Consider the following 25,124-nt stretch of genomic DNA (forward strand, 5'->3'; position numbering starts at 1 on the left):
AATGCAGGAATAATATGGAAGGTTAATAACTCTGTTAGTGTCGAATATATGCTAGCTTAAGCATTTCTATATCAGCCCTCTGTTTCTACTACCCAGTTACATGCGATTATTCAGAACAAACAGATATGTACTCAAACCCGAAACAACAAAATCTTGACAAAAGAACGGAACAGGGTTGAAAATCATGCTTCTGAAAAACAAGACAGTAGAACTAGTTCTCATCAGCATCAAGGTTTATTAACTGGTTAAAAACAGAGAGTACACGCAAAATGAACAAAAATAAGTCTCAAATCGCTATAAATAAGCGTCAAGAGCAACAACACATCTTCTTTTTCGGCTTAACAATTTTACAGACCTTTTCCTCGTTTTCTCGTAGTTTCCAAAATAAATAATAATGAGCTTAGTAGCTGTAGCCCTTAACAAACATTCCCTTCTTAGCCTCCTCGGACTCTCCCTCACCGGTGTATTTCCCGAGCTGAGCCAGAGAGTTAGCCTTAGCCCTCACAAGCAGAGCCTCCTGAGCCGCCTGCACATTCTCGGGCAATCCTCCCCAAGTCTTCAAGCATGTGTTCTGCAGAGCTCTCGCGTACGAGAAAGACACGTGCCACGGGTTTGGAGATTGGTTCATTGCGTTCAAGTTGAGTGTTGCTTCAACCTCGGATTGCCCACCAGACAAGAACTATAAACAAAATACAAAATCAAAAACAATTATTTGAATATTTTATCGATGATACTGTAAGGCCTTGATTGGCCCTATGCTGGCTCCGCCACTAACGATAAGATCAGCGAAGATGATTACATAATAATCTTATAAAAACCCATGTTAAATATTGTTGGACCGTCGCAGGTCCAATTAAATAATCTCTCAATCAGCGAAGATTAGTTCGAGAATGTTATTTGACTAACCAAACATCCGGAAAGGTCCAATTATTTAATTAATCATGTTATTCAGGTATATATGATTGAAATTAGAGGGAAGGAACTGAAAAAAAAAAAAAAAGACTTGCCATGATTCCGGGGACGGCAGAGGGGACTCTGCGGTGGAGGAGCTTGAGAGTGTAGTCGGCGACCTGCTCGGGAGTGGCGCGGTCCTTGCACTCAGCGCCAGGTGTCACCATGCTAGGCTTGAGGAGAATACCCTCGAACAGAACATTGTTCTGAGCCAAGTAGAAGAACACCTCTGCCCATACCTGCTGTGCTACCTCAAATGTCCTGTCTATCCCATGCTCTCCATCCAACAATATTTCTGGCTCCACTATCGGCACCAATCCATTGTCCTAATAATATTTATCGAAAAATATTAACTTTTGGAATTCGGAATGAAAATATTGTTCCAAAATCGAAAATATTTTTTATGATTGAAATTGATGGAATTCAGAAACTCCGTTTCCAATTTATGCACTAATTATACCTGAGAAATGGCGGCGTAGCGAGCAAGTCCCCAGGCGGCCTCCTTCACGGCCAAAGCAGATGGACCATTGGGAATGCTTACAACGGTACGCCTGAAACAGTAAATAGAATTAAATAATTTTATTATAACAATATAATGAATCTAATCCATTATTACTACTATAAAAAAGAAAGATTTTAATTACCATTTGGCAAAACGAGCACCCTGTTGGTAGTAAGCAGCAGAGCGGGAAGCAAGCCCGTCAAGACCTTGGCACCACGACTCATCATTTGAACCCGCAAGCGGAACCAAACCCTATATAATACTCAAACCACTCATCAATAACTACATTTACAAAAAAAAAAGTTCAACAAAAAAGAAGATTTTTTTTTTGGATACTAATTGACCTTATCAGTCTTGATACCGGGAACAATGTTCTGCTCAGTGAGGATATCAACGATCTTCCTACCATCAACGGCGGATTGGTAGAGTGTCTCCTCAAAGAGGATGGCACCTGATACGTAGTTCCCCAGTCCAGGTGGCGTCACCAAAAGTGTACGGTACGCTTGCCTGTTAGCCTCTGTGTTTTCTAGTCCAATGGACGCCAAACGCTTCCCGCATGTCGCGTTCGATTCATCCATGGCTAGAATACCACGCCCTGGTGACGCAATAGTTTTCTACACCCAATAAATACACACACACACACACACACACACCACATTAGTTAATTTATCCACTACACCAAATACAAAAAGTAGTGTGTGTGTGTGTGTGTGTGTGTGTGTATTGTTCACAGTAGGTTTTCATCTATAAAATTCTCAAGGGAGACAATAACACTACTTGAAGACTAACAAATATGATTATCGAGGTGGTGGGGGGCCATGGCCCCCCGTTACCCTATGCTGGCTCCGCCATTACAACCAAATAAGGCCTAAGTGGGCTACACTAAAATGCTGTTTTTTCATACATGTTTGACTAGCAGATTCTATGATAACCATCTTTATCCACTAAAAACTATCTGCATGAACTGATTTGAAAATTAATAAAACGAGAAAAGTACCGCGGTCTTGACGAGTTCATCGGCGTAGGAGGAAGCACGGACGGTGAGAGGGAAGGAGGCGGTGTTGGGGCGGACAGAGGCCGCGGCCAAAGACTGGCGGAGATGAGTCTGCCCCTTGACAAAGTCGGACTTTTCGAGAACCGGAGATGACTTGAGGAGTGATGCTGAGGCCATTGCTATGTTTTTTTGGTGTAGAAGTTTTTTCTTGAGAATGTGATAGAAATAAGAAGCAACGGCCAACCCTTATTCAAAAATCTTATCTCCCTCTCACTCTCTTTGCCACACATCCTCAGTGTGCAAACAAACTCTCTATATATATAAAAAAGTGTATAGTGTGGAAAGATATGTCCTCTGAGGCTGTTATGTGTGGACCAATCACCAGCCTCCATGTGGATGTGATAATTTGTCCGGCTTTGGCATGTTGCACCACTGGTTGCAAATTCATCATATAACCATACCCAAAAACAAATAAATAAATAAATTTTCTTTTTTAATATTTTCTTGGCATCACAAATAAATATGAGGCTGTGGTCTCCTTTTTTGGCCTATGATTAGGTGATAAATGGCCAATATTTAGTCCCAGGATTTTGGTCTGAATATAACCATAAGCCATGGAACAAAAAAACTGTGCTTGGTAATTGAACTGGTTTTGTGGTCAGGTTTCATTCAGACAGGTAAGCAAGTCCCCAACAATTGAATCGAAAAAACGAAAGGAAAAAAAAAGGCGAGAAAGAGAGCTTTAAAATGAAATATGTAACGCTAAATAAATAAGCATAAGCTATTTCGTGCCGCTAGGGGAAATATCAACAGTGAATAAGTTAAGTAGTTAGCCTGATTTAGAACTCAAACTGAGGCCTGCAATTCCGGAAACGAGATCATCGAGTGAATCATCGAACAAGTCTTTCCATGCAAGGGATTTAATTATCTGCACCATAGCATCTTCTTCTTCGTCTTCACGAGGCGCTATACCTAAATCCCATGTCTTGAAAATGTCTTCGCTCGATGATAATAGCCCTTCCTCCACTTCAAACGCTTGAAAAACAAAATCCACCTCGGGATCGAAAACTCCAAAGTCCCTCGTATTTTCGTTGTACGTTGGAAGAAAAACATCTTCCCTTTTATGTCTCGACCAGAATTCGTCAGTATTTTCATCGTTTGAACGGCCGTTTCTGTTCGGTTCTTGTTCTTCTTCGTCGCTAGTATTTTCACTAGAACTGATCTCCATATTTGCTCTTGCTTCAGGAGAGTTTTCTCTCTCGTAAGATGAGTGATTTTGGGTGTCGAGAGTTTGTAACAAGGCGTATTTAATGGAATCCCAATCAGTGTCGGGGTCTTTACTGAAGCAAGAATCTGCCCAAGCAACATCTTCTTGTGAAAGTGTTACTCCGTTCTGCCCGAACTCCATAGTATTTAGACCTAGTGAAGACAAAACTTCAGTCAGAAACAACTATGGCTATAACAAGTCAATCATAATCAAGATTAGTGTGCCCTTATTATTAAGTATTTGTAAGGTCTTATTAAAGCAAACAAATATTTTAGCCGCAATGTCACCAATTACTCTAATCACAAAACATAAATTGTACTTGACATTCAAAATCACCATTCGATGTGAACATGTGAGAATCATCAACTTTTCGAGTTAATGCACTAAATAAATGCCGCCCGTAACCGAAAGCCCGCACCCAAACATGTCATCATTCTCCAGGACATAAACATTTGGCCAAAAGAAATGCACAAACCGCATAAATCATCCCCCCCATACATCAGCTAATTGTGCGGTTATGTGGTAAAAACTAATTCAACAAACTTTGAAGGAAGCATAAATTGTTTACTATTTCTCCAATTTTCAGCAAATAGATTTGATCAAAAGGGTAAATCTTACATTGCACACTACCCTAACAAAATTCAGAGCATGTGATCCCGGGATATGAGCATATTTGTGTGTGAAACAAAAGGGATATATATGGATATATCATTTCAACAAACCATTCCATCTGAAAACAGAACACTTGCAAATAAATTTAGCTACAAAGGAATTGCTGGCTTACTGAAGCAAAATATCGAATCAACTCCGAATTAAAGTGCCGTAAATCACGATATCCGAAACTCAAAACAATCGATTCAAAATTTCTCTCTCATAACTAATCAATTATCAGAAGTAACAGATTGAAATACACTTCCTCACTGAATACATATAACACAACAAAATTTCAAAGGAATTGCATTTATATTCTTACTAACCTTCCAAACGCAAGGACTGAACAACGCGAAAAAAGAAAAAAAAAATCGAAGTCGTAATTTGCTTAGCTGCCGAAAGTTTGGAAGAAATTAATCAAAGGGAGAAGAAAATGAACAACGAAAGAGAATAATTGTAAATCGTAGTTTGCTTAAGCGGCAAAAAAATTGGAAGAAATTGACCAAAAGGAGGAGATACCTTTAACGGAATCAAAAATTAGGGTTTGTGCGGAAGAAATTTCAAACGGTAAAAAGGTGTGAAGAGAATACGTAAACGACGCATCCACCGTCGTAGATAAGTTTGAGCTTGACCAGAAGCACAAAATAAAATAAAAACAGTAATTTCCGTTGCCGGGACTTGAACCCGGGTCTCTCGGGTGAGAGCCGAGTATCCTGACCAACTAGACTACAACGGATTGATGATTGGTTACTTATTTCATATTATAAATATAAAAATAATTCAGATGGGCTGTCGGAGAAATGGGCCAATTACCCATTAAAGGAGGAAAAGTCTATTGGTTCATTCAGATCTGAGTGGATAACAATGTGAAATCTCAATGGCCCACTCACTAAGCAATTAAACTTGGCCTTCCGCATAACAATTTCTTTTTACCAAAACAATATAGTGTGACATAACCTATCGCCAAATATAATTTAAAGCAAAATATGAAAGTAATAAGTTTTTTCTTTTTTTAATAATTTATGGAGACTGTGGAGTGATCGGTGAATTGAATGACATTTGTGTGGTTAGGTATTTAAATTGTGTAATACAATTGATGGGACTTGGAAATTTTTAATTTTGAGTTGGTAGGCCCAAAAAATATTCAGTTTTAATACTTTGTTTGTCATTTGTCGAAAATTTATCATTTTTAAATTAACTGCATTCAATTTACGAGAGGTGACTAGATGATGGAGAAATCAATGGTTCATGAATACAAGACATAGACAAACTTCTTTAAATGCCAACTTCTTGCATTTTGAAACCACTCCTCAATCGTGTATGTGTTAGAGACGTGCAAATATAAAATTGTTCGAGTTCGGTCAGGGAAATTAAATGTTACACCTGATTATTTACATCAGATGAATTCGAACAGTAAATTTACACATAATCACACTTATAATCAAATCTATGATTCAGATTCACCCGATGTAAATAACCAGGTGTAACATATAACTCCCCAATCAATAATACCAAAGCTTACAATCTCTTTAATTATAATAATGCAAAATTAAAATCCATAACTTCTCATATCAAACTTTGAGCAATTGTAGCCATACAATCCTACAAAGCCTCTTCCTCCTTGCTTTGTGCAAGATGAGAGACTCTCATATATTTTCACTAAATCCCAATTCAAATACACTTGGTAAATGGTGAATGAATGGTTAAAACCTAACCATGGATGGTTAGTTGGAATTAGCCACAAAATACGCAAGAACACCAACAAACGGAGCATTAATATAAGTTGTAGGCTCCGACTTTCGAAAATCGCCTCTATCATCATCATAAGCGTCATCTTCACCGGGGCCACCAACTACTGCCCCAATCAACAAATTAGGATTAGGGTTCGACGAGTTAAAATAAACCGTACCCTCATTGCAAGAAACCACCTTCGGGTGATCTTTAATTGAAGGAATCGAAGATCCGCGGTGGTGGATTCTTTGAGGGTATAAACTGCTGTATCCAACCATATACGACATTCCCTTTGGATTTTCCCCGAGAATATAGTTCACTTGCTTTTGAGCTATCTGTCTCAGCATTGTAGGGCTAATACTAACTTCACCACAGTTGACAATTTGCGATGATTTTTCTAAATAATTTGCGTAAACGAGTAGTAGAAACGAGATAGTTGTGGCATGTTGTAAATTGCTTCCACCTGGCCTGTAAATGAGTCCACCATGAGTGAACTCTATGTGGTATGAAGTGGACTCTGGTATTAATGTGCACATGAAACTATCTGCTGATGATCTGTATGATTGAAGAGAGTACTTGCTATTCTCCATAACCTCCTGCAATAACAAAAACAAAAATATTTTCTTGATTATTTATTCAAGAATTCGTAGTACTTATATCGAATTACTAAAAAGTCCCCGTGTTGTAAATATTAGCAAAAAACACCCCTATGATGCATTTTTAGCACATAACCCTCGAAACAACGAGCGTTAATCGGCTAAAAAAATTGCATTATAGGGGGGTTTTTACGAATACTTATACATGCATGCTCGAAAATTCCTAGAAAATTTTGAAAACATTATTAACCTTGGAAACGAGCACGTTCAAACCGGCATGCTTATTATCCCATCCAAATTCGTTAATGTTGTCATCTGCACCAAGTGTTTTACCATTGTTTTGCAAGTAATTGAGGTAAGAATCATCTTGTGAAGCCCTCCTTAGCCAAGCTGCTCCCCACAGCAATTCATCCTTTTTTTTTTATGTAATGAATAAATTTCATAGGTAATTAAATAAATGGTATACAATATTATTTATATACTTAAAAAAACATGTTTAGAGATTAATTAATTACCTGATATCCATCAAAATCACAGTAAAAAGGGCAGACACCATCTCTAATATTCGAGTTATCGCTATAAGCACCTCGGTAAGTATCCGCATACTCGAAAACTCTGGTGGCAGTTCTCAACAGAGTCTCTGCATATCCAGGATCAGATGATCGGAATGCAATCGAGGCGGCGGCAAGAGCTGCCGCCGTTTCTCCGGCGACATCAGACGCCGGATTCGGTGCCTCAACTGTGTAGACTGTTCTAGAAGTGTCCATATCTTCCGGCCTTTCCCAACAGTTGTGGTCTGCAATCGGATCCCCAACCTGCAAAAACACAATTCAATTATTCAATGATTAATTTCTTAATCCATTTTTTTATAGTAATTAATCCTTAATTAACCACACTAATTTTCTGCTACAACAACAGTTTCCACTTTCTCAGTGTATAGAAATTTGAGCTTTTTCACGCATTATTAGGTGGAATTGATTGTGTGAGTTTCCACCATTAGATCTGTGCAGAGGATTAGTGGGGCCCACAAACAAAGACTGGTGGTTGTTTTAGTTTGTTAGCTATTTAACTTTGATTAACTTTTTCCAACTGCATTCACCAATTATACCTTTACTCGCAATTAAGTTTAGTTTTTTTGTACTCTGTAATTAAAAACAATTAAGGTGTAATTTCCATGGAAACTCAAACAGAAAATTCAAAAATTAAGCATGATAAAAAAAAAATTCACCACAATTTTGATTTCAATGGTTGATGATAATTTGGTACCTGGACGAAAATGCGGTTGGGTTGAGAAACGGTCTTCAGCAAGTAATCGGTCGCCCACCGGATCGCCACCAGAGAATTCCTCCGCTCCGGCGGCGGCATGCAGTCGCCGAACTCCACGACGCTCCACGCCAGCATTGTGGTGGTGAACGCCATCGGAAAATGAAACTTGACGTTGTCTCCGGCGTCGTAGTAGCCGCCGGTCAGGTCGGTACCAGCAGTCCAACCGTCGCCGAGGCCGGAGTTCCCGCGCCACGTCATCCTCTGGTCCGCCGGAAGGTAGCCGGAGCGCTGCCCCTCGAAGAACAGAATTGACTTGGTCAACGCGTCGGAGTAGTCGTGGTAACTCACCGCGAGAAACGGTAACCCTAGGAGCAGTAGTAAGAAGTGTGTGTAGTGCGCGCGTTTCATGTTTTTCTCTCTCTTCCTTCCCTCTTTTTTCTCACTCTTCTCTGGTTTTGAACGAAGAGAGTGTTGTTCTGTTGGATGGTCGTGGGCTAGTTTTTGTAGTGTGGAATTTAAGTGGACTGTTAGGCATGGAGGGGTAAAAAGGTAAATACCTCTTTTAAAAAAAAAAATTTAACAAATCAAAGTTTGGAAGTTATTTCGTCTTTAAAAGCCCAATTAGTGATAAATACAAATATATCAAATCAATTGTTGGAAAAATTAATTCGATTGTTAAGAATGAAGAATAAATTGAAGAATGTACATTATAATCTCGATAAATTATTAACATCCCTTTAATAATTGTTAATTTCGGTCCCGACTCGACAAAAATGATTTAAATTATTAGTTCGATAGTTTAAATAATTCGCTAAATTAATAGAATTTTGTTAGTTTCGATTATATAATTTACTAGTTGAATTTTGGCACTAAAATTAAGTCCAAAAAATAGTTATTGAGCAAAAAATTAGTGGTTGGTTTAAATATGTGCGGCAATTGAGGGGCTCACGGGTGTATGGAAAATTGGAAAGAGGAAGTCGAATGGGCGCCGACACGGCTGGTGGCGACACTTCAAATTCACATGACTTTCATTACTCTCCCATAAGTCGTGGTTTATTTATTTTATTTTATTTTATTTATTTTTTGCCCATTTTTTCCTTCTATGTAGGGTCATTTATAATATTCCTATTATAGTAGTATTAATATGCTTCATCATTTCATTAGCATCAGATATATTTTAACTACGCATAGAAGGAGTGGTAAGTTAAAGTTTCAAATTTCTTTTTATTAATATAAGGAATAAAATTGAATTAGATGTATCTGAAAACATCTCGCTGTACTTTCAATATATTAAAATACATGGGGATCGTGTGCTTATATTTAAAGTATAAGAGGGTCACGTATACAAAATTCAAACCAGATGGGGATTAAGTGCTATTTAAACTTAATTTTCTGCATAAAATAGAGGGGAATTATTCTCATCTTTTATGTGAGGTACATGAAAGAGAGGCCGATAACGAACCATTTTCCGGTGTCTTCATGTTCACAAGATTGAAAGTTGGTTGGTTTCTTTAAGCAACTTGAACAATTGTTAATGATGATTTAGATTTCATTGTTTTTTATTGATTTATTCTTCAACATATTTATAAATAAATAAATAAAGGAAAATAAGCAAAGAAAAAAGTGGCGAATCAATCTTGTATGGGATAATTTATCCATTTTGTTGTAAGCTGTGTTGTCTTATTAAAACCTGTGAAATTTTGTAGTTGAACTCTGAATAATAGGACACATAATAAAATAGACTGCACACATGTGAATGAACAATTCACGTCAAAATTGAAGTAACACTTTTTGTTTTGTTTTCTTTTCAGTATTGTCGCTATTGTTGTTCTGGTAAAATATTTTATGGTTAGTTGGGTTTACATCAATTTTTCAAGATCTTTGATCCTCTTGAAGGCACACAATATACCTAAAAACATAAAGTTTCTCTTAAATTTAGCAATTTTCTAACATTTTTTATTTAAACAAACTCAAAGATAGGTTTATGTCATATTTTCAGTCTACGAGAAGCTATACCCGGTGAAATATACCGTCTGATTTTACATCCACTAAGCACACGTACACATATAGAATCATTTGATGTATTTCACTCGATGTAACGGATTATATGTAATTAAATATAACATCAATGGTAAGTTGAACTCTAAGTTGAAATGTTAAATGTATTCCATATTATTAGTAATTTTATTGTTTCATTTATTTATAATTATTTAAAAATATATAATTACCCAAGTGTTCTATAATTGGGCCATAAAAGGTAATCATCAAGGTGGCTCAGAATCTCCTTTTCATCTTGACCAGTGACCAGTGACCACACATGGAATACTGAAATTAGTTTCAGTTTGTACAGAACCATAGGTTGGTTGGTTGGTTGGTTTGTTGAGTTTGGATTTTCTGACAAAGAAGAATATAACTTTTCAGGACAAAAGTTTTAGTTATATTGATAAATAAATGTAAATTTTGGCAGAATGACTTCTTCCTAGGGGCAACTCCCAGACCCACATGCAACTTTTATCTTATGTTTCTTTATTTTTCTGTTTATGCCGTTTAAATTCTGGTTTGATACATAAAATTTCATCAGGAACAATTGTTCTGAATGTAGAAAAGATGCAATGGGGGTAATTCAAAATGATTTTTCATTTCATTTTCTTCGAAAGTATGAGAAATTAGTGACACAAAACCGAACTCACCCCATAACAGACCTTGATAGCAAAATCAATAGTACCAGATTATCAGAGACGACAAGGACATAACTTTACGTATTTGCTTCAAATACCATCACGTTATAATAGTCAAGAAAACGAAGAAAAACAAAATATGCCGTATAGATAGCAAGAAATGATCAATTTACTACTATGCCCTTTCACCAGCCCACATTTTTTAAAACAAGTTCTTCAAATTGTAAAGAAAGCACTACATTAAAAACCAGGTCCATCACAAGAAGAGAAAGAAGGTCAAGATTAATAAGATAAAAACAACAAAGATCAGCAAGTGCAACATCAACCTCACTTCAAAATCGAAACATGAAAAAGGAAATCACAGTTTTTCGGGGAAACAAAAAAACATAGAAAAAATCATAACCTAGTACCTTCTTGGAAAGCGGTCCAGTATCCTCCCAGACGGACACTCAAACGCAAGATGCCCTCTCCCCCCACAGTTGTGGCATATAGTCATCGACATACAATCCCTACTCATATGCCCCACATGCTGGCAGTTCCTACATACAATATCCCTTAATCCACCTCCACGAACTCCACCACCTCTCTCAAAACCACCATTACCCCTCTCAAAACCACCACCGCCCCTCTCAAAACCACCACCCCTCTCGTGACCACCACCACCCCTCTCTTCGAGCATATTAGCCTTTGGACAGCCACGAGCCACGTGGCCCGATACATTGCACATGTTGCAGACAGGGTCGTTTGGACAATCACGTGCGAGGTGGCCTGTCTTCCTACAGTTCTTGCAGGCCTTGTCATTGGTACAGTCGACCGCCATGTGGCCTTGCTTAAAGCAGTTGTTGCATAGCCTTAGATCACCGGGCGGCAGTTGAGGAGCTGAGCAGTCCCTTGCGCGGTGACCTGCCTTTCCGCATGTGTGGCAGATGCCCTCGTTTGGACAATTTCCAGCCATGTGCCCAGGCTCGCGGCAGTTCCAACAGAGAGATTTTGTCGTGCATTCTGATGCAATATGCCTGCTCAAAATCCCCCAATAGACACACAGGTGCAAAATTACAAATCGGTGAAATTATCAATAGTGAATCTTCTTCAAATATCTCGTGTATTAGATTATTTAAAGATCTTGACCAGTATAAACGGAAACAAACTCATATAGAATATATTAGATTATTCAAAGATCAATGGTGGTTGATAGATGTGATATGGAATACAAGTTTAGGCAAGGACAGAGGAATGTATACATATAGATAAAGTCATGGATATTACAGAAAGCTAGGAAATTGAGTCTATTAACAGCAATCCACCATTTTACAGCACAAACATACAAAGATTGCACGCATTTCATGCTCTAGGTAACAAAAACCACAGAGATAGCGAACAATTTATGCTGTATATAAGAAAAAGCACAAATTCATGTGAGGGCAAACTAGTTAAACATCATATGATTTAATGAACTTCGTATATCAAAACACAACTAATACACTCAAAAGATCTTAGCCAAGAAAAATGTTAGACAGTAATGGTTAGAACATCATTAAATATCTTCAATGAACATAGCATCTACATAAAAGAAAAAAATATTAAAAAAATTTACCCAGGAAGGCCGCAATTGTGACAGATAGCCACGTTCGAACACTCTCTAGCATAATGGCCAGGCCTTTTGCAGTTTTTGCATAAACTGTTGTGGCTGCAAAAAACAACAAAGCAAACATTTATGATGTCGACAAGAAGTATTTTCCAAACAAAAGTGTATATTTCTGAATTAATCAGATGAAGTGTATTCCTAGAACAAACTATTAGAAAACATTAGTGATAATGCTGCAAAACATGGAGAAACATGTTATTTTTAACCATGCACAGAAAACTTTTAACATCGGAACAATATTAATTCAATCAAGACACGACCATCACACAAAATCAGTTAGGAAAAACATCGGATCTAGCTTTCTTCTAGATGATGTCATTCCTCGATTGTCTCTTCATTCCCAAACCATATATTTAACAGTGAAGAAAAAGTCACATGTGAATTTAATTAAAACCAAATAACCTGCTGCTCTGTCTTGCATCCCGCCTATATGGTGCATCGCGATATGAACTGCGCTGAGTACGGATCTTACGGTCCATTGGGCTCCTGCTCCTGCTTCGGCTTCTGCTCCTGCTTCGGCTCCTGCTCCGGTTGTCTAAGCTCATTCTCAAAAACTATCCAATCAACAAACAACACCTCACACGCAAAATATCACCAACACCACCAGCTGCTGCCTCTTCCCTGTCCACCACAACCACACACCCAAGACCAGTCAATGATTCCCACGTTTTTTTACTCGATCCTTCATGATTTTTAGCACCACACTTCCACACTATTACATTCAACAACAATCCCACCATACATCAATATCACATCTGTAAGCCATCACCCCATGAAATTCTAAATTTAAAAATGTAATGTGGCATCGATATCCACTGTTTTGCAAGATTCTCTAACTGTAAAAACATCACAAAAGTATAAAAGCTGAAACAATCCTCATTATAGGACATATCAGCCAATAATTTTGTTTTACTACACGCAGCGGATTTTCCACCCATTCTTCCATTAGGTTCATTTTTTACTACCTCGCTTCTATGGGAAAAAATGTCTAATTGAACATAAGAAACAACAAAAGAGATAAGAATAGAAGGGCATGAAGGAATTCAGTAACAGATGGGGCATAACAAGGTCAGCGCACCAGTTCATTAAATAAAAAAATCTATTTTACAGATAGAACACAGTTTCTTGTCATTTCATCTTTGCAATACGAGGCAATACTTTCTTCCCTTCCATCCACATACCTCAAACCACATGAATCTGAAGTCTCCATCCCAGACAAAAAAAAAAAAGACAAGTTCATCATAGAGCCACCGATTTATTATGCTCAAACAAGCATTCAACTAATAACATCTGAAGATGCTGCGCAATAACTGAATTGATGGAGTGCATTGGTTTCGCATCTAACATCCATGCGTACAACCACACAAACATAGAACTCCAGAAGTACCGCAGCAGAAACTAACTGGCCCTAGGACAACTAGCATCAGATTCTAATGTGCATGTTATGAGAATGTAATCGATTATCCAATACCAGTTAAACAACATCAAACTTTGGCGTACTCGACTTCAATTCTTCGACCTCGTTTCCTAATTTCAAAAGTTTTTACGAGGTAACAAAATACATGTCCCCTGTTTTCAATGCCCCTTCAATTTTCAAAACTACCATCAACTAACTGGTGCAATCCAACATAACCCTAGAACAAAAGAACACAACTCAAGAGAAAAATTATATTAAATTAATGAAACAGCAAAAAAAACCTAATTCAATCTAATCTGAAAACCCTAACTAATCATCTAAGTAGGTCTTAAACATAAATCCACAATACAAAAAAGTCATAGCAAATCCGAAACCCTAACTTCTATGAACAAGTAACCATCACTTAGCCATAACAGCATCAATTATCCATAACAACATAGTATAAAACCCAGCAAACGGAAACGGAATGAAAAAACCGTCACGATTAACATCAGACAAATCATAAACCTAAAATTAAGATAACGAGATCCTCAGATTATAACGGTGGAAAATTAAGATGCAGAGAGAGAGAGAGAGAGAGAGAGAGAGAGAGAGAACCTGATGAAATGCGAGTACAGTGACAATCGCGCGATTTGGCAAACAGATAAACGAAAGGTATGTGCGCAGAAAGAAAATAGTTCACGGGACGACGACCAGCTGAAGTAATCGGATTGGTGGAACACAACCCTTATTCAATTTGTGGTTCAATATCTATTTTTCATTTATTAAATTAAGATTTTGAAAAAAAAAAGGAAATTCATTGTGGGCCAGAAAATTTACAGCCCGGCAGCGAAGAGCATTTAAAATTAGGCCCACTTTGAAGTTCTTTTCGGGCCCAATTTCAGATAGCTACAACACTATTATGATAGTGAATTACTGGCACCACTGATGTCAAATTACGAAAAAATCATTCATTGTTTGGCTAATCATTCATCGAGAATGAATCTTCTTACACGTCCATCATTGTGATATCAAATTCAACATTATCTACTAGATTTCGTGGAATATTCTACAGTCCGTACTCGTTAGAGCAAAAATGCAGTTTCTGATACACCACAATCTAAATGTTTACAAGCCAAGAGAAACATATGATGATCATATTGTTTCCAAATTTGGAGATTGAATGAGATAGAACGGGTACAAACTAAAGATATTCCACGTATCTAGAAGATTGCACTAAATTTGACACCGCAATGTTAGACGCATAAGAAAATTCATAGTTGATACTTAAGGGGATGTTTGTAATTACCCAAACATAAGGGGGATTTCTTAATTTGAGCTTATCTCATGGGTGGCCGTAATCTCTCAAGTTTACACCGATTTCACATTCAGTCTCCTATGTTCACAAAAAAACCACATTTGGTCCCTCATGTTTCAATAATTTAACACTTTTGGTCGTTTTTGTCAACCAGTAGTCCGTCAGTTAAAACAGTGATGAACACACTTTTGACTCTATTAGTACTTACAAAAATTGACACAAATAACTAAAAGTTTGAAGTTGTAAAACATAATGAATCAAATGTGGAATCAATGCAAACTTCAAGGACAAGGACGGAAATTATATTTTCCCTAGCTATAACTATAAAAATGCATTTAAAAAAGAAAAAAAATTATTAACGAAAAGAAGCCCAATGGAGACATTATATCCCCATTATTCAGCCCATTTATATTGGGCCGGGCTCAATCTCAAGTATAATCCAGAGAATTAGAGCAAAGTTCCTTTTTTTTTTTTTTTTTATAAAATTAATTAACTTTTTTTTTTTTTCCTTTTATTTCTTTTCCATTTTCATTTTTCGCCCACAAGAAAACATTTTTTTCGCATTGCCGAATCTCACCAGAAAAGAAAAAAGAAAAAGGAAAGGGAAAACTGAAATCCGTCAAGCTTTCTTCACTCCCAAAACCCTTATTCAATAGAATAAGATTTTCACAAATCTTGTACACTCATTGAGCTTACATGCACAGAGCGATTCTAAGATTTTAATCAAACCTAGGGTTAGGGTTTTGAAAGAAAGGGAACCAAAAAAAAAACGATAATCAAAATCCCGCGGTGGACGATGAAGATTATTTGCTAGATGTGAATAAACCCTAATAAACGGAAATGGAAGAGGAAAGTTTGGACTTTGTAGGTATAGAGAGCTCAGAGAAATGCGAGGCGATTCCGGAATTTGGTGAATCGACTCTAACAGTCGGTGGAGATAGAGACCCTTCGCCGGAGAATAAGCCGGACGCCGACGAAAACGGAGAGGGTATCTTGGTAAATCACGCGGAGGAGCAAGGGTCGGAATTTATTGCGGAGGGTCTGACGGATATGGTTGAGCAGTCGGTGGTAGCAGAGGAAGGTGGCTGTGAAATAACTGCTGCCCAAATTGAGGAGCTCCCAATCGAAATGGAAGCTGAAGAAGAAGCAAAGATTGATGAAGCTGAAGAAGAAGCAGAGATTGATGCCGAGGGTGTGGCAGCTGTTACTGATACAGAGGATGCGCCACTGTTTTCTGAAACCCAAGTGATAAGTGGAGGGTATGAATTGGGAGTTGACCTCGAGCTCAAAATGAAAGATGATGAAGAATTTTCACCAGTAGTTGACACCAAGATAGAAATGGTTGTTACTGATTCCGAGTCGAAAATGGATTATAGAGAGGATGAAATGCTGGCGGACCCACAAATTGGATTGGAAGCCGAGCAAGAATTTACACCTGCGGTCGACTCCATAGTGGAGGGGGTTGTTACTGATGTAAGTGATGCACATAATTTGGCGGACCCACAAATTGGATCGGAGGCCGAGCAAGAATTTACACCTGCGGTCGACCCCATAGTGGAGGGGGTTGTTACTGATGCAAGTGATGCACATAATTTTTCCGAGTTGCAAGTGGACTCGAATGTGGATGAATTGCATGCAACAGTAGAGGGAATAGAGGCAGAGGACTATAAATCGGAAGGGGATATGGATGAGGGAGAGAATGTTAAGGCAGTGGGAGGATTGGACAATGAATCCGCAGACAGTTTGATCGAAGCTAATACAGAGACAGTGGTGAAGGATGATGAAGTCAAAGATGATGAAGTCGATGAACCAAAGGTTGATTTTGTCGAAAATGATTCGGAGGTCGGGGCTGCTGAAAAACCTGCAGACGTTGAAGAGGAAAAAGTTGACTTTATTAATGAGGAGATGCCAATCACCGAAGTTAAAAGGGAGACAGAGGCAACGACTGAAATTAATACATTTATAGGTAACACCACTGAACAAGAGCAGGTTAACGAATCAACTGGAGTTAAGGAATTTGTTAGTTGTGACGTGAGTTATGATCATGCTGTGGATAAAGAGGTGGCTGTTGAGGAGAGTTTGATGTCAAGTAATTCCGAGTTGGATGAATCTCTGACTGTGGCAGAAAATGAGGATACAATAGTTAAAGAAGAACCTTCTTCGGGGGATATTAAAACAGAAACAGAGGCGTTAGAGGAATTAGAGTCGACAAGGAAGGTTGTAGTGGAGGAGGAGATTCAGTTGGAAGGTCATGAAATAGAAACCGAAATGGAATCTGAGGTGATGGCTGATCGAATTCCAGACGACGAGGATGGCAAAATGGAGACTGAGGAACAAATGGGATCTGAGGTGATGGCTGATCAAATTCCAGAAGATGAGGATGGCAAAATGGAGACCGAGGAACAAATGGGATCGGAGGTGATGGCTGATGAAATCCAAGACGATGATGGCAAAATGGAGACTGAGGAAACAACAAGTGACGTGGATGAGACTGGTCAAGACATTTATGATTCACCAGCTGCTCTGCAAGATGAGGAAGATGACACAATGGCTGCTGAGGAAGATGACACAATGCCTGCTGAGGAAGATGCAGGCGCACACGATACTGAAATAGAGACTGAAACAGATATTGCCGAAGCAGAGAAAACATCTGGAGGGAAGCGTAAGAGAAACAAGTTATCAAAAAGTACAACAATTTCTAAGGCCACACCAAAAGCTTCATCGAGGAAGACGGTGGGAGAGGATGTTTGTTTCATTTGCTTTGACGGTGGGGAACTCGTGTTATGTGACCGTAGGTAAGTTTTTGGAGACATGGAAGGTGAACTTTCCAGTTTTTTACCGATAATAAATGTAAATAAAAAGTTTGACTTTCGTCTTCAAAGAATTCTTGTGGCCATATTTGGTGTACTGTGCTAATATGTTGAGTGTGTTTTATTGGTTTCAGAGGTTGCCCTAAGGCCTATCATCCTTCGTGTGTCAATCGAGATGAAGCATTTTTCAAATCTAAGGGTCGCTGGAACTGCGGTAAGCCTTTCTCTATATCTCCAAAAATGCATGGACAAATTTGATGATAATTTATTGACGTTTATAGAATTGCAAGTGCTTGGTTGTGAAGGTGCTTCTGCTGATAATCCCTTTTAATTTTGTTTGTATTCACTTACTGCACACTGAAAATTGTTTTCTCCCTTTTGCTATATGGATGTTTTAGATGATCTTTGTTCTTACTGCATGCATCTAATTTTTCTCACGTGATCTAGTATGGCTACTTTTGATACGAAATGAGTCAATTATATTTTCTCTGTGCCTTGCCTCCCATTTCAATGTTGTCATGTGATTGACTCGGTTTGTGTATCTTTATATGAAGTTTTGATGAGTCTATGAAGTGTTATGCACTGTTACGAAGATTTAATATTTCTTGTTTTCAGGTTGGCATTTATGTAGCATTTGCGAGAAAAATGCGCGCTACATGTGTTATACATGTACTTTCTCCTTATGCAAGAGTTGCACCAAAGATGCGGTTATCTTATGTATCCAAGGAAATAAAGGTTTTTGTGAAACCTGCATGAGAACTGTTATGCTGATTGAGAGCAATGAACAGGGAGACAAAGATGTGAGTGTTTCTCTCTGGCCATCCTTTTCTTTGTACTCTTGACCTGGTTTGGGTACTAATGACATGTGACGAAACATTATATATTACCATTTTAGATTATTCGTGACCAACCAGGTTATAGTTATTCTTATGCATGGTCGTTTCAGTTGTCCAATTTCATCTTTGAGTGTATTTTGTTTGAGACCTATGATGCCATTCAATGGGCAATGACACTTTCTGGTTCAAATTGGAATATCATTGTGTTCTGGTATATGGTTAATGCATGTTTTATTTGTACTGTCAATACTAACTCAAGAATCGAGAAGTAGTAGATTTTAGAACTGGCCATTACATGTTTTTTATATTTGAGTTGTGGACTGTGGCCTAAGTTAATAATTTTGCTTGAGAAACTTTGCCTTTCATGGATGTCTTTCATGCTCATGATCCTGGTGATTTATAGTTTTCTTCTATGAATATTGTCTATTATGCTCAACTTTATGAAGCCATGTGCAAGAAACGTTGATTGCTTGCAATATACGTTATCTGTACGAAAGAAGTTATGGCTATTGCATGTCATGCACTATCTACTTCTGTGGATAAGGATGAACAAAATAGTGGGCTATTACTTTCCCTTGTAATCATGTCTAAGATTTTACTTCTCTTTCTCGTAAATATTTATTTTATCATGTATATCCTTATACACTTGCCAACTTGCTTTCAATAAGTTTGGTTTGTCTCACTATGATGAACTTGTAGTTCTTCAACATTTTTTGTTATATGAATTTAGTTCTTATGGCAATATATAGATTACACAAATGATAAGCCAAAAAGTTGACTAAATTTATATCTTTTTGCGAGAATCTATTGAGTACTTTTTGTGCTCTCAAATTGGCGTAATTTAGAGTAGAATACTGAATCAGGAATCGGCCATCCCTGTGTTTATTCTGTACTCTTCTTTAGTTGATATATTAATCTGCTTCCAATAAAATGATATCATGGTGATATTGTTTTTGCTATTTTTTTTTTTGCAGTTTTAGTTTCTCACTTCTTTTTTGTTGTAGTCTCAACCTGGTCCGTTAACTTTAACATCTGGTTGCTAGACAAAGTATACATTTAAATGAGGTGTTACTTAAGTCTTTCCGATTATTTAATTAATTAAACTTCTGACATTCTTCTGATCATTTTCGTGGTGCTCTTTTGACCGCTGCAGGATCAAATAGATTTTGATGACAAAAGTAGTTGGGAGTTTCTCTTCAAGGATTATTATACAGAATTAAAAGCTAAGCTCTCACTTTCATCAGATGATATTGCACAGGCTAAAAATCCGTGGAAGGGAGCGGACATGTCTGGTCCCAGCAAACAAGAATCATCTGAAGCACAAGCTGATGGTAATGATGGAGGATCTGGTTCGGAAGATTCTATTGAGAAATTAGAAACTGTCAGACCTAAAAGAAGAAAGATAAGGAAACAATCAAAATCTCGCTCAAAAGGAGAGGGTTTAGTCAGTACCAGTACTGCAGCTGGAGACAAAGCTAATAATTTATCTGACAACTCTGAGTGGGCATCAAAGGAGCTACTTGAATTTGTTTCACACATGAAAGATGGTGACACGTCCATACTTTCCCAGTTTGATGTGCAAGCTCTTTTGCTCGAGTATATCCAAAGAAACAAGCTACGCGATCCTCGTAAGAAAAGTCAAATTGTTTGTGATGGAAGGCTTGAAAATTTATTTGGGAAATCTCGAGTAGGACATTTTGAAATGTTAAAACTTCTTGAATCCCATTTCTTCGTTAGAGATGAACATAATGATGATTTGCAAGGGAGTGTTGTTGACACTGAAAATAGCCAGTTAGATATTGATGGCAGTGGTGAACCCCTGACCAAGGGTGTGAAAGATAAGAAACGTAAACCACGGAGAAAAGGTGACAGTCGGGGGCCTCAGTCTAACCTTGATGATTATGCAGCTATAGACATGCACAATATTGGTTTAATTTACTTACGTAGAAAGTTGATTGAGGACCTACTTGAAGACGACGAGACATTCCATGATAAAGCTGTAGGAACTTTTGTACGAATAAGGATATCTGGTAGTACCCAAAAGCAAGACATGTACAGATTAGTTCAAGTTGTAGGTAAGAACTTTCTTCATTATTTTACTAATGTTAAAAAATTTGTAGTTGCAGTACCTGCCCACCACCTCCACGTAAAAAAAAAAGTTAATATGGGTTTTTTTTATTTTGTTTACAGGCACAAGCAAAGCACCAGAGCCGTACAAAATTGGCAAAAAGAGTACTGATACTATGGTGGAGATACTAAACCTAGACAAAACTGAGATCATATCAATTGATACAATCTCAAATCAAGAGTTCACAGAGGTGAATGAATTTAACAAATAGGTCCCTCTTCTCCACTAGGACAATAGTTCCATTGTCATATATTCTCTCCCCAGTTAGTCCACCAGCTCTTCTAGCCTTTGCTAAAACTGAAAAACAAAAAAAGGAAAAGAAAAAGTAATAGATTGATAATTATCAAAGCTAATTGATAGTATTCAGCTGTTTTGCTTGAGTCACCTTGGTTGTAGGGATAAATTATTAAGAGGCTCCTTGTACGCAAGCTACACTGAAATGCAATTTAAGAAAATTAAGAGCTCATGCGATGCAACATATTTGATATGTAGTGGCAAGCAGCCTTTTTGTGATTTTAATTTGTTGTGCTAAAGGTTACTTCTGTAATTATGAATTTCTATTTTTAGTTTTCTTTCCTAGATGTTTATGATGACAATGGTACCAAATGAACTTAGTCAATGCTCTTTATAGACTTTTTTTTTGTTTGCATGTATGTGTTCTGTTGGGTATGAAAACATCGATATAAATCCTTGGTAGTTTTTTTAACTTAATCACATATCTTCACTTTCTTTCTACAGGAGGAATGCACGCGTCTTCGCCAGAGTATAAAGTGTAGACTTCTCAGCCCGCTGACTGTGGTAACTATACACATACTTTCACAAGCTTCTGTATTATACATTTTAGTGTGAGATTCTTGACTAGCACTTGGATTTTCTCTTACATGAATCAACATTCGTGGTTTGTAGGGTGAGATTCTTGACAAGACCACGGAAATACAGACAGCTAGAGTCAATGATGTATGTTCACTTTTCACCCTAACGTGTTTAATGTCATTCCATTGACTATATATTTGAAGTGGGTTATATAATCCACTACTGTTGAGTCCATTTTGATTAGCTGAAAACAAATGAGGCTAACTCATAAAAATGGTTGCTTGCCCAATCTAAAAGGCTGTCTTCTTGTTCCTTTCCTGATGGTTAAAATTGGAGTTACTGATGGAAATATGTATGAGTTGATAAACTAGCTGATGGAAATAATGTTCTAATTGATGAATATTCATATTATGTATATCTTCTTATGGTGCTATCGATGTGCAGTGGCTGGAAGCAGAGGTTCTACGGCTTAGTCATCTCCGTGATCGTGCAAGTGATTTAGGCCGTCGGAAGGAATATCCTTTTTCTGCCGTTTGATTTAAATAAACATAAATTGCTTGTGAACCCACTGATATAACACATTTTCTTTTTCTTCTCCTCGCAAATTACACGCTTTTTCCTTCGTATGAACCAAAATGGGGATGCAATATCTTAATTATATGCTGGTTTGTTTTCTGTTTCATCGAGTTGTTGCTAAAGTACTCATAATAAAGTCCAATAGTTATTAATATTAGACGGACATTTCCCATGCACTTCAAGTATTGATCTTTGGCATGTGGTTTTATTATTACTATCTAATATAAGCCATCTAATATTAGTGAATGTGTGCTTTACGCTGTTTTATTTCTTGAAAAAGAGGTGGTTATCCTTGACTCGAATTTTTACGCTTAGAGAATGTGTCGAGAAATTACAGCTTTTAAAGACCCCAGAAGAGCGTCGGCGTAGACTAGAGGAAACTCCCAAAATTCACTCCGATCCTAAGATGGATCCAAGTTACGAATCCGAAGACAACAGTGAAAACGAAAATAATAGACGAGGTTTCCTTCATATCATCAGATTTTGCTTTCAAAGCTGTATTCATATTTAATTTAACCCTAATCGTAAATTATTTTATTGCATACAGAGGCTTTCATGAGATCTAGAGGTTCTGGTTTTAGCAGGAGAGGAAGAGGCCCAATCTCCCCTGGAAGTGAACATTCCGTTAAAGATTCTTGGAGCAGCCCAGGAAACATTACTAATAAAAATTCGGAATTGAGTAGAGCTTCACCTGGCAATAACTTCTCTGTCAACGCTAGTCATATTAGCGAAATAGCAAATGAAAATTCTTGGAATTTAGAAAGAGAAAAGGAGAAACAAGAATCCAACTATTCAGAAAAGCTGAACGCCCCTACTTATCCCGAATCATATGGCGGTGTTACATCAGTTACCTCACAAGCATCTCTGTCATCTGGGGTACTGGAAACTGCTGCTGTCAAGATAAACGAGTCGGAAAAGATGTGGCATTATAAAGATCCCTCTGGCAAAGTGCAAGGACCCTTTTCTATGGTGCAGTTGCGCAAATGGAACAACACTGGTTATTTTCCTACTGGCCTACAAATCTGGAGAAACACAGATAATCAAGACAACTCCGTACTTCTTGCCGATGCATTGGCTGGCAAATTTCCTATACCATCGGCGACAGCTGGCAATATAATATCTCAAGCAGATAAATTGGCCGGTCATTCTGGTAAAACATCCGGAACATTCTTGAACCAAGATAATCAAAATTCCGGGCCCCGCTCGAAAACTTCTGCTGAAAAGTGGGCTGTGAATGATATGACAAACATGCCTTCTCCTACACCAACACAAAGGGGCCATCTCATCAATGGAGCTGTTCCATCTCCTATAATCGGGACCCACTCTTCTACTCCAGCATCGGTTTTGAGTGCTATTATCGAAACTGCTACTTTTAGTCCAACGCCAAACTCACAATTGGGTGGTTCTTCTGCAGTTTCTCGACATAGTCACTCAACTACGGTTACTGAACAACATGAAGTTCCCATGCAAGGTAGTAATCATCAGCCACCTCAGAATATGATTATGAGTCAGAATCTTCAAACAGATACTACTACTACTCAAGGCTGGGGGCAGTCTGGACAAGTACAGGCTTACAATTGGGGCACACCATCGAACGTTCAGAATCCTTCCGGAAGTTTCCAGAACTCAGGTTCGACGGTTGGGATTCAACAAGATATGTGGAGACCTACTCAGGGTAGTGTCCCGAATATGATCCCTCCTACTCAGGGTAGTGTACCGAATATGATCCCTCCTACGACGCCAAATGCATCTATTGGAGTGAGGCCTGAAAATCCCAACATGGGGTGGGGCGGTACAAATACGATGCAAGCTAATCCAAACATGGGGTGGGTGAATCCAGCACCAGTAAATGCAAACGCAAACTGGATGCCAGCCATGCAAGTGCCGGTGCCTCAACCTGGCAGCTATGTTGCTCCTCCTGCAGGAAATGCTGCAGCTGCTAACATTCAAGGGTGGGGGGGCCCAGCTCAAGGGTGGGGGGCCCCACCAGTTCAAGGAGGGCCGGTACCTGGGAATGGATGGGCGCCGCCTGGTGGAAATGTGGGGCCGCCGCCCCCTCCTGCGGTTAACCAAGGTTGGGGTGGACCACAGGCTGGTAACCAGGGTTCGTGGGGTGGTGAACAAATGCCTAGTGGTGGTCAGTTTATGGGGGGCCAAAGGGGGCCTTGGAATAGGCAGTCATCGTTTGGTGGTGGTGGTGGAGGTGGAGGTTCTAGAAGTAAAAGGGACACACTTTGTCCGTTTAATTTGAATGGGAGATGTAAGAAGGGGTCGCGGTGTGATTATATGCATAGTTGAGTGGGAGATTTGTAGCTCCTCTTTGCTCCATCTGTTACAGACTTTTATTTCTTAATTTGACTTTAGCTTTTTCAGTCTAGGCATTTGAAATATGGAAAAAAAAATGAAAATCTTTGCACTTTGGCGGCTGTTTCTTTCGACCTATATGCAATTTTGCTTCATATTATTGCGTTGCAGATTTCGTGTTTATTCTTCTCGTGCTCTCTTTTACTGCTTGCATGGAACACAACACAAATTTGTTGGATCTCGTATGAGACTCTAAGAATATCTGTAATTAATTAAAAGGATACTTAAATTGAACTTGATAGTTGCGCACCCGTACAATAGACTGTTTACATTTTTTGTTAAAAAACTCGATCAACAATTAATTAGAGGGGGATTTTGATTATATAGGTAGGGTGTTTTTTGTTATTTAATCTAAGTTCAGGGGTTTTTCGTAATTTACCCAAAATTTAATAGTATATTGGGTAATTTGACATTTCATAAGGCCACACAACTGTGGGCTCCACACCCACCTAATGACGTGGATTCCAAAATGGGCCCATTCCCATCCATCCATGATATTTTTTTGTTGGTCTTCCAATGCAACTAATGAATTTTGTGGGGGTAAAAAGGTAAATTAACAGCCGCCACCGAGCCCAAAACAAAAGCAATAGCTCCCCCGTGAT

General features: G+C 38.3%; 5 protein-coding genes and 1 non-coding gene across 8 annotated transcripts; 1 reads left to right on the top strand and 5 right to left on the bottom strand.

Annotated features, from left to right (window-relative positions):
* Positions 1–212: 212 nt before the first annotated feature.
* On the bottom strand, positions 213–3,786 carry LOC105957699 (fructose-bisphosphate aldolase 1, chloroplastic). The gene is made up of 6 exons (XM_012981660.2): positions 2,451–3,786; positions 1,798–2,067; positions 1,596–1,705; positions 1,412–1,502; positions 1,008–1,277; positions 213–679 (listed from the first exon to the last, which is right to left on the bottom strand). The coding sequence occupies exons 1-6, from the start codon at positions 2,622–2,624 to the stop codon at positions 401–403; spliced, it is 1,194 nt and encodes a 397-aa protein (XP_012837114.1). The 5' UTR covers positions 2,625–3,786; the 3' UTR covers positions 213–400.
* LOC105957704 (uncharacterized) lies at positions 3,189–4,992 on the bottom strand. Its single transcript, XM_088822450.1, has 2 exons — positions 4,885–4,992; positions 3,189–3,866 (listed from the first exon to the last, which is right to left on the bottom strand). The coding sequence occupies exon 2, from the start codon at positions 3,853–3,855 to the stop codon at positions 3,277–3,279; it is 579 nt and encodes a 192-aa protein (XP_088678576.1). The 5' UTR covers positions 3,856–3,866; positions 4,885–4,992; the 3' UTR covers positions 3,189–3,276.
* A 36-nt stretch (positions 4,993–5,028) lies between these two features.
* TRNAE-CUC (transfer RNA glutamic acid (anticodon CUC)) lies at positions 5,029–5,101 on the bottom strand. The gene has a single exon. It is a non-coding gene; the product is annotated as a tRNA-Glu (tRNA).
* Positions 5,102–5,818: 717 nt separating this feature from the next.
* On the bottom strand, positions 5,819–8,450 carry LOC105957698 (endoglucanase 24). Its single transcript, XM_012981659.2, has 4 exons — positions 7,959–8,450; positions 7,208–7,507; positions 6,943–7,104; positions 5,819–6,692 (listed from the first exon to the last, which is right to left on the bottom strand). Exons 1-4 carry the CDS (start codon positions 8,364–8,366, stop codon positions 6,090–6,092), a joined length of 1,473 nt encoding a protein of 490 aa, XP_012837113.2. The 5' UTR covers positions 8,367–8,450; the 3' UTR covers positions 5,819–6,089.
* A 2,015-nt stretch (positions 8,451–10,465) lies between these two features.
* On the bottom strand, positions 10,466–14,450 carry LOC105957701 (zinc knuckle (CCHC-type) family protein). 3 transcript variants are annotated; one of them, XM_088822360.1, is made up of 4 exons: positions 14,296–14,450; positions 12,684–12,902; positions 12,231–12,323; positions 10,466–11,652 (listed from the first exon to the last, which is right to left on the bottom strand). In XM_088822360.1, the coding sequence occupies exons 2-4, from the start codon at positions 12,824–12,826 to the stop codon at positions 11,040–11,042; spliced, it is 849 nt and encodes a 282-aa protein (XP_088678486.1). In that variant the 5' UTR covers positions 12,827–12,902; positions 14,296–14,450; the 3' UTR covers positions 10,466–11,039. The 3 variants fall into 3 exon arrangements, with proteins under 3 accessions (XP_088678486.1, XP_088678489.1, XP_012837116.2); XM_088822363.1 differs by having other exon boundaries at positions 12,684–12,993; positions 14,296–14,438; XM_012981662.2 differs by having other exon boundaries at positions 12,684–13,036; positions 14,296–14,407.
* Positions 14,451–15,459: 1,009 nt separating this feature from the next.
* Positions 15,460–24,622, top strand: NERD (GW repeat- and PHD finger-containing protein NERD). The gene is made up of 10 exons (XM_012981653.2): positions 15,460–17,790; positions 17,940–18,019; positions 18,421–18,605; positions 19,795–20,716; positions 20,832–20,959; positions 21,508–21,567; positions 21,676–21,726; positions 22,027–22,097; positions 22,468–22,619; positions 22,706–24,622. Exons 1-10 carry the CDS (start codon positions 15,836–15,838, stop codon positions 24,454–24,456), a joined length of 5,355 nt encoding a protein of 1,784 aa, XP_012837107.2. The 5' UTR covers positions 15,460–15,835; the 3' UTR covers positions 24,457–24,622.
* Positions 24,623–25,124: the final 502 nt, after the last annotated feature.

The sequence above is a fragment of the Erythranthe guttata genome, chromosome 2, assembly GCF_056151865.1.
Source record: "Erythranthe guttata isolate IM_541 chromosome 2, IM_541, whole genome shotgun sequence".
In the NCBI taxonomy this organism is placed as follows: domain Eukaryota; kingdom Viridiplantae; phylum Streptophyta; class Magnoliopsida; order Lamiales; family Phrymaceae; genus Erythranthe; species Erythranthe guttata.